The following is a 17,798-nucleotide window of genomic DNA, read 5'->3' as shown; positions in this document are numbered from 1 at the left end:
CGCACACACACACACTTGTATTAAACGTACGGGTAATATTATATAAATAATGCCCACCTTCTACGTTTGTTTGGCAACTGCTTCCTCCCCTGGAGGATATTTTCACAAGCTATACTAATATTTTTAAGCAACATGTAAAAAAAATTGGCATAGCTATGCTTATGAAAATACCACACAGGAGAGGGAACGGTTGGCAAACATAGAAGGTACATGCTACCCAGTGCCATCGGGTCTATTCCGATTCATAGCGACCTCCTTGTGTAAAAATAGAGTACCTACTCATTTCTTGTATTTTTTTTTATATTAACTTTTATTGAGCTTCAAGTGAACGTTTACAAATCAAGTCAGTCTGTCACATATAAGTTTATATACATCTTACTCCATACTCCCTCTTGCTCTCCCCCTAATGAGTCAGCCCTTCCAGTCTCTCCTTTCGTGACAATTTTGTCAGCTTCCAACTCTCTCTATCCTCCCATCCCCCCTCCAGACAGGAGATGCCAACACAGTCTCAAGTGTCCACCTGATACAAGTAGCTCACTCTTCATCAGCATCTCTCTCCTCCCCACTGTCCAGTCCCTTTCATGTCTGATGAGTTGTCTTCGGGGATGGTTCCTGTCCTGTGCCAACAGAAGGTTTGGGGACCATGACCGCCGGGCTTCCTCTAGTCTCAGTCAGACCATTAAGTATGGTCTTTTTATGAGAATTTGGGGTCTGCATCCCACTGATCTCCTGCTCCCTCAGGGGTTCTCTGTTGTGCTCCCTGTCAGGGCAGTCATCGATTGTGTCCGGGCACCAACTAGTTCTTCTGGTCTCAGGATGATGTAGGTTTCTGGTTCATGTGGCCCGTTCTGTCTCTTGGGCTCTTAGTTGTCGTGTGACCTTGGTGTTCTTCATTCTTCTTTGCTCCAGGTGGGTTGAGACCAATTGATGCATCTTAGATGGCTGCTTGTTAGCATTTAAGACCCCAGACCCCACATTTCAAAGTGGGATGCAGAATGTTTTCATAATAGAGTTATTTTGCCAATTGTCATTTCTTGTATTTTTAACAAAAATCAGATTATATTATATACTATTTTGTAACCTGTTTCGTCTCTAACTAATATGTTCCTTTGTAATCGCCATGCACTTATACCGTAATTTTAATGGCTCCTTGATAGTCCATTGTATGGATAACAGTAGTTTAGGTAATTAGTCTTTTTTAAAATTTTTCTGTGTTTTAGGTGAAGGTTTACAGCGCAAATTAGTTTCTCATTCAGAAATCTATACATATATTGTTTTGTAACATTGGTTGCAATCCCTGCAATGTGTCAGCACTCTCCCTCTTTCCCTTTCCACTCTGGGTTCTCCGCGTCCATTTGTCCAGTTTTCCTGTCCCTTCCTGTCTTCTCATCTTTGTTTTTGGGTAGGTGTTGCTCATTTGGTCTCATATTGCCCATTTAAACTAAGAAGTACATTCCTCATGCATACTGTTTGTTTTGTATTGTTGTTGTTAGGTGCCGTTGAGTCAGTTCCGACTCATAGCAACACTATGCACAACAGGGTCCTGGGCCATCCTTACAATTGTTGTTATGCTTAAGTCCATTGTTGCAGCCACTGTGTCAGTCCACCTTGTTGAGGGTCTTCCTCTTTTCCACTGACCCTGTACTTTGTTTTATAGCCCTCTCTAAAAAAAAAAAAAAAAAAAAAAATTTTTGTTTTTTTTTCTAATCTTTGGCTGAAGGGTAGACTTTGGGAGTGGCTTTAAGTTCTGAGTTAAAAGGGTGTCGGGGCCTATAACTTTCTGTCCAGGACCCTCTGTTGTGATCCTTGTCAGAGCAGTTAATGGTGGTAGACAGACACCGTCTAGTTCTTCTGGGCTCAGGCTGGTGGAGGCTGTGGTACTTGTGCTCCATTAGTCCTTTGGACTAATATTTCCCTTGTGTCTTTGGTTGTCTTCATTCTCCTTTGCTCCGGATGGGATGAGACCAAAAGATTTATCATAGATGGCCGCTTACAGGCCTTTAGGACCCCGATGCTACTCACCAAAGTAGAATGTAGAACATTTTCTATATGACTTTTTGTTTTGCTATTTGACCTAGATGACCTTTGTCACCATGGTCCTGAGCCCTCAGTCCCTGTAACACAGTTCCTTAGGGTGTTTGGATGTGTCTATGAAACTTCTATGACTTTGCTTTGATCAAGTTGGGCTGACTTCGCCTATATTGTACACTGTCTTTCCCTTCACCAAAGTTAACACTTGGCCTACTTGTCTACTTAATGATTTCCCTGCCCCTGCCCTCCCCTCTTTCATAACCATCAAAGATTTCATTCTGTGTTAACCTTTTTGTGAGTTTTTATAAATAGTGGTCCTATATAATTTTTATTCTTTGTAGTTGACTTATATCACTCAACGTAACGCCCTCCAGATTCATCCGTGTTGTGAGATATTTCGCAGATCATCATTGTTTTCTATCTTTGCATAGTATTCCATTTGTGCGTATGTACCATAATTTGTTTATGCATTCATCAGTTGATGGGCCCTTAGGTTATTTCCATCTTTTTGATATTGTGAGTAATACTGCAATGAACATGGGTGTACATATGCCTATTCATGTGATGACTTATTTCTCTAGGATCTGTTCCTAGGAATTGTATTGCTGGATCATTTGGTATTTCTATTTCTAGCTTTTTAAGGAAGTGCCATATTGTTTTCCAGAGTGGTTGTACTGTTTAGCATTCCCACCAGCAGTGCATAAGAGTTTTAATCTCCCTGCAACCTCTTCAACACTTGCTATTTTCTCTTATTTTGATTAGTACCAGTAGTAATGTTGGGGTGAGATGGTATCTCAGTGTAGTTTTGATTTGCATTTATTTCTCTAATGGGTAATGATCGTGAATATTTCCTCATGTGTCTGTTAGCTGACTCAGTGTCTTCTTTGGTGAAGTGTCTATCCTTTGCCCATTTTTTCATTGTATTATTTGTCTTCTTGTTTTTGAGGTGTTGCAGTATCTTGTAGATTTTAGAGATTAGACTGTTGTCAGATATGTTGTAACCAAAATTTTTTTCCCAGACTGTATATTCTTTTTGTACTCTTTTGGTGAAGTTTTGATGAGCATAAGTGTTTAATTTTTAGGAGCTCTCAGTTACCTAGTTTATCTTATGGCATTTGTATATTGTTAAATATGGTTTATATTCCATTTATGCCATGTACTAGGGCCCTTAGCATTGGCACTAATTTTTCTTCTGTGACCTTTATCCTTTTAGGTTTTATCTTTAGGTCTTCATTCCATTTTGGATTAGTTTTTAGTATTGTATGAGGTATGGGTCATGTTTCATTTTTTTTACAGATGGACATCCAGTTTTGCCTGCACTGTTTGTTAAAGAGACTGTCTTTTCCCCATTTAATGGACTTTGGGCCTTTGTTGAAGATCAGGTGACTGTAGGTGGATGGATTTACACCTGGGTTCTCAATTCTGTTCCATCGGTCTATGAGACTGTGGCTGTACCAGTACCAGGCTGTTTTGACTACCATGGCTGTGTAGTAGGTTCTGAGGTCAGGTAGTGTGAGGCCCCGTACTTTTTTCTTCTTTTTCAGTAATTCTTTACTTATTGTAGGCCTCTTTCCTTCCCATACAAAGTTAGCGATTAGCTTTTCCATCTCTTTAAAGGATGCTGTTGGTATTTAGATTGGGATTACATTATATCTGTAGATCTCTGCGGGTAGAATTGACATTTTCACAATGTTGAGCTTTCCTATCCATAAGCGTGGTGATAAAGGGCATCCTTGTCTTGTTCTCATTGTCAGGGGGAATGCTTGCAGCCTCTTTCAGTTGGGAATGATGTTAGCTGTTGGTTTTGTATAGATGCCATTTATTATGTTGAGGAATTTCTCTTCTATTCCTATTTTGCTGAAAGGTTTTATCAGGAATGGGTGTTTGACTTTATTAAATGCCCTTTCTTCATTGATTGAGATGATTGTTTGATTCTTTTCATTTGTTGTATTTATGTGGTAGACTACATTGATTGATTTTCTAATGTTGAGCCATCCTTGCATACCTGGTATGAATCCCACTTGGTTATGGTGTTGTTTTTTTTTTTTTTATATGCTGTTGAATTGTATTGGCTAGAATTTTGATAGGAATTTTTGCATCTATATTCATAAGAGATGTTGGTCTGAAATTTTCTTTTATTGTTGTGTCTTTGCCTGTCTTTGGTATCAGGGTTATGCTGGCTTTATAGAATCAATTCAGAAGTATCGCTTCCTTTTCTATGGTCTAAAAGTTTTTGTAGTACTGGTATGAGCTCTTCTCTGAAAGTTTGGTAGAATTCTCCAGTGAAACTGTCCAGGCCAGGGCTTTTTTTTTTGTTGGGAGTTTTTGTTATTACCTCTTCAGTCTCTTTTTTCATATGCCTTTTCAGGTTTTCTTAGTTTGTGTTAGTTTAGGTAGGAAGTGTGTTTCTAGAAATTCATCCATTTCCTCTAGGCTCTCAAATTTGGTGGAATACAATTTTTCATAGTATTCTGTTATTATCCTGTTTATTTCAGCTAGGCCTGTTGTAATGTCCCCATCTCATTTGTTATTTGGGTTATTTGCTTCCTCTCCTGTTTTTCTTTTGTCGTTTTGGCCAGTGGTTTGTTGATTTTTTTCAAAGAACTAACTTTTGGTCTTGATTCTTTGTATTGTTTTTCTGTTCTCTGTTTCATTTATTTCTGCTCTAATCTTTATTATTTCCTTTCTTCTGGTGGCTCTGGGCATCTTTGCAGTTCTCTTTCTATTTGTTCGAGTTGTAGGGCTGATGTTTTGATTTTGGCCTGTTCTTTTGTGATGTGTGCATTTATTATTATAAATTGACCTCTCTGCACTGTCTTCGTTGTGTCCCAAAGGTTTTGGTATGATGTGTTTTCATTCTCATTTGATTCTAGGAGTTTTTTGATTCTATCGTTGGTTTCTTGTATTACCGAGTTGTTTTTAATCAAGGTGCTGTTCAGTTTCCATGTATTAGATTTTTTTCCCTTGCTCTCCCTGTTATTGATTTCTACTTTTATAGTGTTGTGATTGAGAAAATGCTTTGTTTTATTTTGATGTTTTGGATTGCATTGACAGTTTCTTTATGGCCTAAAATGTGTTTTATTCTGGAGAGTGTTTCATGTGCATTGGAAAAGAATGTATACTTTACTGTTGTTGGGCAGTGTTCTATATATGCCTGTGAGGTCAAATTGGTTGATTTTGGCCTTTAGAGCCACTTTTTCTTTGTTGAGTTTCTCTCTAGATGTTCTGTCCTTTACCCAGAGTGGTGTGTTGAAGTCTCCTATGATTATGGTGGAACTGTCAGTTTCTCTTTTCAGTGCTGTTAGTTTGTTTTATGCATTTTGGAGCCCTGTCATTGGGTGTGTAGGTATTTATTACGGTTATGTCTTCTTGGGTTGTCCTTTTAATCTTTATATAATGTCTTTCTTTGACTTTTATGGTTGATTTTTCCTTAAAGTCAGTTTTATCTGAGATTAATATTGCCACTCCTGCTCTTTTTGAATTACTATTTGCTTGATATTTTTTTCCATCATTTGATTTTTTAATATATTTATGTCTTTCTGTCTAAGGTGTGGCTCTTATAGACAGCATATTGATGGGTAATGCTTTTTTATCTATTCTGCCACTCTGTCTCTTTACAGGTGCTTTTAAGCCATTTCCTTTCAGTATGATTATCTATAGGTATTAATTTATTGCTGTCATACTGTTTTGTTTTGTGGTGCTGATATTTTCTTTGTTCCTTTTACTATCCTTTGCTGAGTTCCTTTGTGCTGATTTTCTTTTCCTTTATTACTACAGATTTTGTGTTTATTAAGACTTTATGTTTTTCTTCTTTTTTATTCTGGCAGCAGGTTTGTTTACTTTCTTTGTGGTCACCTCGAAATTTACCCTTATCTTCCTATGTTTGAACCAGTCTTTTATTACTCGATATTGCCTTAACTTCCTCTCCATTTGAAAGTTCGAAACTTACACTGTTTATTCCCCCTTTTGACATCATCATCACTTACAGATTGACCTCTATGTTTCTCTGTTTTAAGTCTTTTAGCTTTTTTATTATTGAGAGTTCTTCACCTTGTCTGGTATATAGATTGGTGCTGTCCTATGCCCTAGGCTTTGATTGTTGTCTGATATTGTTGGTTCTCTAACTGAAGGACACCCTTTAATATTTCTCGTAAGTTTGTTTTGGTGCTTATGAATTCCCTTAATTTCTGTTTATCTGGAAATGTCCTGTTTTTTACCACTGTATTTGAGAGAGAGTTTTGCAGGACATATTATTCTTAGTTGACAGTTTCTTTTCTTTCGAGGTTTTATATATGTCAACCCATTGCCTTCTTGTCTGAATAGCTTCTGCTGAATAATCAGAGCTTAGTCTTGTTTTCCCTTTGTAAGTGACTTTTCATTTTTCGTGAGCTGCTCTCAGGATTCTCTCTTCGTCTTTGGTTTTGTCCAGTGTGATTATGACATGTGTTGGTGACCTTCTTTTTGTGTCTATCCTATATGAGGTTTGTTGAACTTCTTAGATGGTCCGCTTTTCTTCTTCCGTGATATTTGTGAAGTTTTCTGCCAGCAAATCTTCAACATCTTCTCTGTTTTCCATTTTCTCTCCCTATTCTGGAACTCTGATCACGGGAAGATTTTTGCTCTTGATTGTGTCCCACAAAATTCTTAGATTTTCTTCGTTATTTTCTCTAATTTTTCCTCAAAGTGGCATCTATCAATTTGTCTTTAGTCCTGCTGATTCTGTCTTCCATTGTTTCACATTTGCTCCTAAAACCTTCTATTGCATTGTCTGTTTCAGGAATTCTGTTGTTTCTTTTGGATTTCTAGTTGCCGTTTTTATATAATTTCTAATTGTTTATTTTCATATTTTGTCCTTGTACTATTCTCCCGAATTCTTCTATTGTTTTGTCTGTGGTTTCCTTGATATTGGGTATATTTTCATTGTGTGTGTGGGTTTTCCTTGATCTCTGTCTTAGTTATCTAGTGCTGTTATAAGAGAAATACCTCAATTGGATAGCCTTAACAAATTTTTTTTTCTCATGGTCTAGCAGGTTAGAAGTCCGAATTCAGGGAGTCAGTTCCTGGGGAAGGCTGTCTTTCTGTTGGTTCTGGGGGAACGTCCATGTCATCAATCTTTCCCTGGTCTAGGAGCTTCTCAGCACAGGGACCATTGGTCCACAGGACATGCTCTGCTCCCTATGCTTCTTTCTTGGTAGCATAAGGTCCCTTTTCTTTCTGCTTGATTCTCTCTTTTATATCTTAAAAGAGATTGACCAAAATACAACCTAATCCTGTCCATTGAGTCCTGCTACATTAACATAACTGCCTCTAATCCTGTGTCATTAACAACATAGAGATTTGGATTTACAATACATGAGATAATCACATCAGATCTCAAAATCATTTACAACTGTACACTACAGGGAATCGTGGACTAGCCAAGTTGACACACATTTTTGGGAGACACAATTCAATCTCTAACAATCTCTTTCCCAATCTCTTGGAGAGCCCTAAATATTAGTCTTTTGAATTTTATCAGGTCACTGCCTTTTCTTGTACTAGAAGGTCATCTGATTCTTTTTTGGTCACTTGCTGGAGCCATCTTGTCCTCCTTTTTTTATGGTTTATTTTATCTGCCATTCCTGAGACATTAAGGTATTCTTTTCTTTATTTACTAATTTTATGTTTGTTTCATCCTGCTTCTTTGATTATTTTGTTATGGCAGGGTGGGCGGGCCAGGCATGCTTTGCTGCTTGCTTGTGTGCTTGTTGCTTTTTCTCACCACCATGCCCATGTTGGCAAGGCAGCAGGAGGCAGGGCAAGCCTGCTTTGCTGTGTATTAGTTTGGTGAGGTAGCTGAGGCCGGACTGGGTGGGTGCTGTCTGCGTCCTGATATTGGTCCAGGGAGATTCACAGCCCCTTGCCATATAGGTAGGGGTGTTAGCTGGGCAGTGGTATGGGCTCACTTCCCACCATTCAGCAGCTTGTCCAGTGGTGAGAGAGGAGGGGCATTGTGGGTCCAGTGCAGCCATGGGCCTGAGCACCAGGAATGCTCTTGCCATGGCAGAATGGTGGAGGCCAGTGGAAAGAGGGGTGGAGTATGGGGCTAGCTGGGGTGGGGGCGAGAAAAGCAAAGAGGAAAAAAAAGGGTAGCCAGCAAGTAGGGGCAGGGTGGACCTGGGGCTGGTGGGAAGTGAGGGGGAGGTGGTGTATGGAGCTAGGTGGAAGGTAGATAGAAAAAAATAAAATAATAAAATAAAATAAATGGTGGCACAATGTGTGCCAGCAGGTGGGGGTGGGGCAGACCTTGGAAGTGGTGGGCCAGTGTGCTAGTGGCACTCTATCAACAGTGGTGCATCCAGGGCCTGTGGGAAGGGGAAGAGGTGGGATACAGAGGTAGGTGGGAGGGAGAAAAATAGGAAGAAAGCAAAAAAAAAAAAAAACACAGTGGGGCAGGCAGGTGGTGGTAGGAGGGCGTTGGGTTGGTGGCAGGTAGGTGGTTGTCTAACCTAGGTGGCGTGGTGTGGCCTGATGGGAAGGGGAAGGGGAAGGGGTGGGATAGTGCGTTTCTCTGGTTACCAGTCCGTGCAGTTGTCTTCCCGTACTCCCTGCCCAGGATCCTTGCTGGCTGTGTTCCAATATGGTGGCACTGTGCCATTTTTTTTGGCGGGAGATCTCTACTCTCTCTCTGTCCTCATTCTCTGTTTTCTTTCAGTTTCTTCTTCCATTTGGTGCTTGATCTAGTTCTTTATCCCTTCATTTGATGCTTAGGGTTCTAGGATTGATGTTTTTATCTCTTTTAGCTTTTCAGGTCTTTGCTGCAGAGGGATGGCATGATGTGTCTATCTAGGGTGCCATGTTGGCTCTGCCTCTCTGTAACTAGCCTATTGCTTAAGATAGTTAGGTTTTTTTTTTTTTTTTTCCTTTTTTTCCCTCTCATTATAAGTGTTTATGTTTGTGCATATAACTCTGTATACAACTGAATTTCCTCCGTAGAGCATGGATACTTTAAATGCCATTTTTGACTGATTAAAAGTGAAAAGTAAGCTTTCCCTGACCATATGGGCTAGGCAGCCAGTTCTGCCTCCATGGTGGAGTCTCTGACTCCCCGGGGGGAGAACTCCAAAGGCTTCAGTAGAAAACTAATCTCCCTCAGGCAGCCGCAGGTTATGCATTCAAAGCTGCACTGGGTGTTTTATGTACTGCTTTATCAGTATTTTTCACACCTGAAGTGGGATGCAGGCACACAGTTCAAAAAATTAAGAGGATTTTTCCCATAGTTTCTGTTGCTGCCATGCAGTATTCTCTTTACTCATATAGAGTTGGTTTCAAACAGTTGCCTCATTTAACCAATTATTACATAATCTGTGTGATATTTTCATTTAAACATTTTTTATTCTGATTTAAGAAACTATCAAAATCTCTAAACCTCTTTCTTCTTTTAGACTTTGCAGATAGTGTTTGATCGAGTAAAATTCCAAAGAAAAGGTGAAGAACTGAAAACTTTGGCAGAAAGGGGTATTGGATATCATCACAGCTGTTTGAGCGCCAAAGAAAAACAATTAGTTGAGGTTCTCTTTAGGAAAGGATTCATTAGGGTAGGTATATTTTTTCATTCTAAAAATCAAAACTGTGTATACATGAAGCTGAAAGTCAATGAAAAGTAAACAAATCATCGTCATTTTTTTCTTATCCAACTTATATACCTTTTTTTTTTTTTTTCACAGCACATGATGTGACTGCATTTGCCCTGTTAATTTAATTGGGGAAAGAGGATTTGGGGTGTATCATTCCCCTTTATAACTTTTCCCCGAGAAAAAATATTTCCCTAAACAGATACTTTTCCAGTTATTTCTGTAATGAAGTATGCCTATGATAATTTAGGCACAAGTGCTTGCTTTTTCATTATTTAATATCCAGAGAATTTTGTCAGTTGTTCACATCATTTCGGCTGCAGATACCCTTTCATGGGCTTGGGGGACATTTACGATAGAGTCTTGGTCAGATCTTTTTCTGATGTATTAGCTGAAATAAGAGCAAGAATGTATCTCTTCCTGGGGGCCTGTTGTGTATCTACACAGAGGTTTTAGAAATCACTGGTCACTTTCTGTACTATCACTGCTAGTGGACAAGGGGAAGGTGACCTTAAATAGCTCGCAAACCAAACCCTTGTTATCTTTTGTTTAGTATATGCGTGGGGATTGTCTAGATAAATTCTCAGCAGTGTCCTAGTAAATTTGGAACCTGACTAATATTTAAAAATAGACTCTGACTCTTCAGATTTCCATATTAAAGTTTGTATGACGTACATTATCCTTTGTGTGTGTGAGAAAGAGAGAGACAGACAGAGAGAGACAGACAGAGAGAAGTTGATAGTCATTCTGTTACCCTGCATAACATCTTATAATCTTCGTAAAGGAAATATTGAGGAAAGCCTGATGTAATTAAATAGTAATTGCTGTTATCTGGCAAAACAAGATGTATCATTAACTACTTGGCTTAGTTCTTATATTAAACAACAGCCAGTTATTTATTTGTCATTCTAAAGGTCAATAACCAGAGACAAGTTTTTATACAAATTGTGAATCGAGGGCAAGAGGCACACCTATTTGGTTAGCATATTCAGTGTCTAATATAATACCTGTTAAATAATAGTTGCTCAGTTAGTTTAATGAATGAAGACCAGATACTATAGGAAGGATATTAGGAAAACACAAAACAGAAACAAAACATTTGCTATCGAGTTGATTCTGACTCATGGCAATCCCATGTAAGATTAGGATAGTGCTCCATAGGGTTTTCAGTGGCTGAGTTTTTAGAGGTAGATCACCAGCCTTGTCTTCTGAGGTGCCTCTGGGTAGACTCAAACTTCCAGTGTTTCAGTTTGGAGCTGACCATTAACCGTTTACACCACCCCGCAACTCCTTTGTGGAAATAGTGATAGCTTTGTTCTAGAGAATACATTTTTAAAAAGGCTTTTATTGTAATTATTTTCTAGATTTAATGTTTTTACTCCCTTTTTTTTGTTGTTCTTGTAGAACTTTAGAAGAACTGCAAATAAATGATGTGTTGTACCTTGATGGATATAGATACAGATGTCCGAAAGAATAATTAGAGACAAACACAGACTTAAAATGTTAAAATTAATCATCCGCTATAGTGATATCAATATAAAGAGAAAGGGAGGCCAGTTAGAAACCCCTAGCACTGTATGACAAAAAATGAACAAAAAGCCAGATTATCTAGGTAAACTTTAAAGTTTATCATACTCCTTTTCCTTCAGTGATCATAGCACTTCAGGGGGAAAAAAATGAAATTCTATTTTGCTCTTTTTTACTTAGATATGTTATTTCCATAAATATAACCTCCACAAACAAATTATAGTCAAGAAGGTAGGCAATTGCCCAGAAGTGTGTTTGGAAAAGGAAAACTCTTTTCTAGCCACTTATTAAAAATGTATTTATTGACCACCTAGCATGTGCCAGGAATCCCTGGGTGGTGCAAACCATTAATGCACCTTTCGGTTAGGAGTTCAAATACACTCAGAGACACCTTGGAAGAAAAAGGTATGATGATCTACTTCCAAAAAGTCAGCCACTGAAGACCCGATGGAGCACTGTTCTACTCTGACACACAGGGGGTTGCCATGAGCCAGAGTTCACTTCAAAGTTGGTACTCGTATCATGTGCTAGGTCCTCTCCTTGGTGCTGGCAGTCCAACAGTGAGTGATGTTTGGAGTTTGTTGTGGGACGATTAAACAAACAAGTAGCATACCTTTAGGTAGTCACTAATACTATGACTATAAATAATGTGAGGTAGAAGATGAATAACGCTGGTAAAGGGTGGTTATTTTAGACCTGGTGGTCCAGAAATTCCTCTCTGACATTTGGGCAAAGAACTGAAGGAGTCACGCAAATGAATATTTGGAGGGAGCACATTCTGTATCAAACAGTGACAGCCTGACCCCGAGCCGGGGACGTGCTTAGTATGTTTGAGAAATTGCAAGAACACCAAGTTGGCTACTATCTTTAGCTTTTCCACTGTGGTTTTAATTGAAGTTCAGATATTTGTTTCAGAAACTGTATGGCAGAAAACACTTGCATTCTACTGAAATGCTGGTTTTTGAAGTCATTGTTTTATTCTCTTTCTAGGTGGTGACAGCTACGGGGACACTTGCTTTAGGAATCAACATGCCTTGTAAATCTGTGGTTTTTGCTCAAAACTCAGTCTATCTGGATGCTTTAAATTACAGACAGGTATTGCAGTGTATATAAACTCTCTTATTTGTCTTACTGAAATATGACCCCAGAATAGTAAAAACTGTGAATCTTTAGTTTGCAGACATACAGCATTTCAGACTTTGCGCGTGTCTGCATTTGTCCTCGCCTGGCTGTTACTTTCAGCTGTGGTATAATGGAAAGCACTTGGGATTATCTGACAGTTGCTAACCAGATGTGTGACCTTGATTGAGAGATCTAAACTGCCAGACCCTTCATTCATATCTCCAGGATAGGGGTGATAACTACTATCCTACAACATTCAGAAAAACACGACTTACGACGTATTTGAGTTACGACCAACCACACTCACAAGCGTCTTTTTTTTTTTTTTTTTGGTACATCTTACAGTTAGTGATCTGTACTATATACAGTGCTGTAGCACGTAATTTGCTAATGTCATCATTCTCAGATGTTCAAATCACTAGCAAATGTTCAAAGATCAAATTTATAATGATACTGATAATAAAAAGGCAATAATAATGAAAACTAACAAAAAAAAGTATTCGACTTACATCAGAACAGACTTAGGACAGAGTCGTCCGAACGGAACCTGTCGTAAGCTGGGGACTACCTATACAGGAGAGAAATGCATCAAGATGCTCGATAAACATTTGTTTATTCATTTACTGTACACAGTTTTGAATTTCAGAGTTATATATGATGTTTTCCTTCCTCTTCTGTGCTCCTAGTACCCAACCCATTACCAAACTCATTCAATTTATCTCCCGTCTTGGTATTTGATTTCCGTCCCATAGTTTTGGCTACCACATCCTTCCTCATACATTCTTGGTCTTGAATTATCATTATTTTTAAAATTTATTTTATCTTTTGTAGCTGTTGTTGAGCAATACACAGCAGAACATACACCAATCCAAAAATTTCTAAATGTAGAAATCACTGACATTGATTACATTCTTCAAGTTGTGCAACTATTCACACCCTCATTTTCTGAATTGTTCCTACTTCATTAACATAAACTCACAGCCTCCTAAGGTTTCTATCTAATCTTTTGAGTTGCTGTTAGTTTGATCTTATATAGATAGTTCTTAAGACAGCACCAAGCTCAAGGCAGACAGTCTTTACTAATTAAGCTAAATTATTATATTATTAAAATTGTTTCCCTGAATTTCAGTTCTCCTTATTCTAGTCTGTCCTACAGGTAGCTGACAATGTAGTTTTCTTTTGTATAACATTATTGCTCAGGCTCATTTGATGAATATTTTGAATTTTTATCAAAGAGCCACTTCCCTCTACCTCTCTGAACACTTATATTTATTCTCCATTCATAACTTTTTCCTACCCAATATAATATTGTTATTATTTCCCACCACTTTACCAATCCCTGTTTCCTTGATTTCATGCTGTGCTTTGCATGGACTGTCCTCCCATCTCAATTTTGGGAATCTCATCTGTAGGATCCTTGACAGAGAGTGATATGATTTTGGAATGATGTCCATGGCAGTCAAAATGCCAGGGTTTGAATCCTGACTCTTCCTCTTCCTGGTTGGTTGACTATGGACAAGTTTCTTACATGCCTCATGCCTCTGTTTCCTCATTGTACAATGAGGATAATGATTGTATATACTTCATATGGTTGTTGTAAGCTCTATATTAAAAATATACGTAAGGACTTAGCACATTCTAAACACTTCATAAATGAGAACTAATCTAACTTCTGTAAAAAGTTAATTTTTTGTTTTTTAACTCGCCTTAACTAAGTTGCCTTCCTGAATTTTATCTCACTCGTGCATTTCCTCGATTCGTGTTCTAGGGGCTTAGGTAAACAGTTTTAATTTTATGATTTGCAACTCCACACATTTGTATGTGAGAGAAAGAGCAAGAGAAGGGGAGAAAGGAGAGGGGAAGAGAAAATGGGTTATATCAGAGTTCAGCTGCAAGCGCCTTGAAATCAGGGTCTACTTGTTGCTGCTTGTTTATTTCTTCTATATACCATCATATAAATGCCTGGTAGATTCATTGGCATGCACTGAGTACCTCATAATGCAAGTATCTCGCTTTCAGCTCTCTATCAGCCACCGTAAATTTTCTAAGTGTTACATAGTTGGATATTTATTTCAGTTAATTAATGCTTTGACACATGCATAATTTGCTTATTCCAATGCAACGTAAAAAGCTCATTTCTTATACTTTGATGGGAAAAATATTTAGCGAAGCTTTACATTGTGGTATTACTCTGTTTCCAGATGTCTGGACGTGCTGGAAGACGAGGTCAAGACCTGCTGGGAGATGTGTATTTCTTTAATATTCCACTGCCTAAAATAGAAAAACTCATAAAATCCAACGTTCCCGAGCTGCGAGGGCAGTTCCCTGTCAGCATAACCCTGATCCTGAGGCTTATGCTGCTGGCCGCCAAGGGAGATGACCCAGAGGATGCCCAAGCAAAGGTGCCTTGTTAACACTATGTGAGGCTCGGCCTGCATCACTGGCCTGATGGTTGTCTGGCTGCTGTTCTTTTACAAGTCTGTAGCAATAACCCTTCATTTCATTGGCCCTTTCACACTTGGTAGTTTCATGAGTAGTATGGGAATGGAGCATGGTGAGACTGATAATTAGCTTTGTTTGTCTCACTGTCAGACATAGAATTTGTGCCTGAATGGGCATTGGGAATCACCCAGGATTACTGTTTTCATGTGTCATAGGCATTTTCCTACAGTAGTTAAGAGGATGGTTGTAGATTTAAAAAGATCTAGGTTAGATTTCAGTTTCTACTGTTTATTGGTTGGGTGACCTTAAATTTCATTAAGTACTCTCAGAAGTAAAATGGGAATAATACTTACTTGTAGATTATTAAAAAACCAGTTGCCGTTGAGTTGATTCCGACTCATAGCAATCTTATAGGACAGAGTAGAACTGCCCCATAGAGTTTCCAAGGAGCACTGGTGGACGTGAACTGCCAACCTTTTGGTTAGAAGCCATAGCTCTTAACCACTATGCCACCAGCGTTTCCTTCTTATAGATTATAGTGAGAGCTAACTAAATAAATGCATGTAAAGACCTTACGTTCATCCTTGGTTCAAAGTAAATGAATAATTGTGAGTTATTATGATTATTAACCTTGACTTTTCACATTTACAGTATTATCTCAGAGGTTCATTTTTTAAAAAAATGTTCTTTAAAGGCAAGAATGAAGTGATAAATTGCATGGATTTCTACTTTTTTTCTTCCTCTTATGTTTGGTTTTTCATGGAGACCTAGGAGTAGAGAATAGAACTAGATTTATGACTGTGTAAGTGTACATTGTGGTAAAATAGATTTGTTTGCATCTTAAATCTGGTTTTATGTCAGCTTTTGTAATTTTACTAATTAGGATTTTAAATTGATGGGAAGTTTAAACATTTTAGAATAATTAAGGAAGGTATAATTGGAAAAGGCAGATTAATTCTCTTTTATCAAACAAATCACTGTCCTAAATCATAGAAACTCAAAGAAAAGGTTTGTCATTATGGTTTTCTAATAAAAAGGTTTATGTTTACATGAAATAACCCAAGTTGATTAAAGAATATTTGGAAAATGCAGAGAGTTAAAAGAAGAAAAAAGGCATTCATATCTAGTTCTACCACCCAAAGACAATCATACTATCATTTTGGTTTTTTTTTCAGTCATTTTCCGAGGCATGGATGTGCATGGCTTTTAAACACTGATATAGTTGTATGTTTAATTTAATTTATATTGTCCATATGCCTTATGCTGGTGTGCCTTGTTTCATAGAAGCTGTATCTTTTGGCATCCATTGAGAATGCCAGATAAATTTTCAAAACATCAAATAAATTTTCAAAACAAGTTTTTGCTTCACATAGAAAACAATTCCCATAGGCTAGCTGTTTTTTACAGTAAAAGCCAATGTCCTTGTCATGCTCTGTGAGACTCTACAGAATTTGGTCCCAGTTATCTCATTGATCTCACCAACTTTTGCTCTCCCACCTGGGCCCACTGCCTGCTCCACGAACACTCCAGGGACATTCCAGCCTCAGGACTATTGCTCTTGCTGTGCTTCCTCTACCTGTAAGATCTCCTCCCAGATACATGCGTGGCCTAACTCTCTCACCTGCTTCAAGTCTTTGCTCTAATGTTACTGTCAGTCAGGCTACCTATTGTGAGTGTATCTCATGTCTGCTGCACTGATGATACTTCTTCCTCGTTTCATGAGCCATGTATCACTTCTGACGTAGCAGCAAATCTATGTATTTATCTATCTAATTACCTATATCCTCTATATCTATCTATCTATAGGGTAGCTATGAGTGGGAATCGACTCGACGGCACACGACAACAACATCTGTCTTTTCAAATTTATTTTCTATTCCAACTAGAATGTAAGCACCCTAGGGGCAGCGATGTTTTTCTCGGTGATGTTTTTTATCATCATCTCTCAGAATAGAACCAGGAACATAGCTGTTGTTATTTGCTATCAGGTCATTTCCGACTCACGGCGACGTCATGTGTGCAGGGTAGAACTGCACCATAGGGTCTTCAAGGCTGTGATCTTTCAGAAGCAGATCGATAGGCCTGTCTCCTGAGGTGCCACTGGGTGGATTTGAACCTCCAACCTTTTGGGTAGTAGTAGGGCATTTAACTGTGTGCACAACTCAGGGACTCCTCTAGTACACAGTAGGCATTCAAAAATGTTTGTAAAATGACAGTAGTTTTAGGAAGATAATGCATTTTCTTATGAACTATTGTTCCGTACACAACAGGCTGTGCGTTTTTCTGTTTTCTCATGTTGGAGTGAAGGTCTCTCTCTCCAAATCTGGTGATTTGCCAAGCAGTAGGGTGTATGGATTTCTTCTGGTTTTTCTCTCTGTTCTCCCAAATGCTGTTCAACTACCTTTTCAAAAGCCCACAGCATGCTAAAGCTGGATTCAGATTGGTATGTACAGCTTCTAGCTCAAATCTCAGTACTTAGCAATTTTCATCTTCCCCTTCTACTGCCAGTCTCACTGATGCATTCATCATTTGGATGCCATTAGTTACTGAAAACTCCGGTATGTGTTGCTGTTAGGATTCTTGCTATTTTAGTAAGACTTAATTATGGGAAACCCTGGTGGCATAGTGGTTGAGTGCTATGGCTGCTAACCAAAGGATCGGCAGTTCGAATCTGCCAGGCGGTCCTTGGAAACTCTATGGGGCAGTTCTACTCTGTCCTATAGGGTCACTCTGAGTCAGAATCGACTCGACGGCCCTGGGTTATACCTCTAAGGTTACAGTGAACCACCATGAGTCCCTCATCTCCTTTACTACTCTGCTGTTTTCTGGCAGTCTCTGTAGTATTCTGTAGTCTCTGACTAAATGTAGAGTGAGACAGAGAAGAGGTTATAGAAAAAGGCATTTTGGTTCCCTCAAAAGGTAACACTCCACAGTAAAAGAGATGGATATTACACCTCCTCCCTCCCTCCCTCCCTCCTTCCCTCCTTCCCTGCCTCCTTCCTTTCTTACCTCCCTTCCTCCTCTCTCCTTCCTTCCTTTCCTCCTCTGCTTCCTTCCTTCTCT

The 17,798-nt window shown here is 38.7% G+C and overlaps 1 protein-coding gene across 4 annotated transcripts in view; it reads left to right on the top strand.

Moving 5' to 3' along the window:
* LOC126065113 (probable ATP-dependent RNA helicase DDX60) overlaps positions 1-17,798 on the top strand; it is a 103,243-nt gene that overhangs the window by 57,201 nt on the left and 28,244 nt on the right. For all 4 annotated transcript variants that reach the window (XM_049864805.1, XM_049864802.1, XM_049864803.1 and 1 more), the window contains 3 exons: positions 9,456-9,608; positions 12,162-12,266; positions 14,495-14,695. In XM_049864805.1, the coding sequence (XP_049720762.1) occupies positions 9,456-9,608; positions 12,162-12,266; positions 14,495-14,695 (459 nt within the window). The remainder of the gene's footprint in view (positions 1-9,455; positions 9,609-12,161; positions 12,267-14,494; positions 14,696-17,798) is intronic.

This window comes from Elephas maximus, chromosome 21 (genome assembly GCF_024166365.1).
Source record: "Elephas maximus indicus isolate mEleMax1 chromosome 21, mEleMax1 primary haplotype, whole genome shotgun sequence".
NCBI lineage: Eukaryota > Metazoa > Chordata > Mammalia > Proboscidea > Elephantidae > Elephas > Elephas maximus.
Note: the sequence above shows the minus strand (reverse complement) of the source record. Positions and strands in the feature narration are given on the sequence as shown.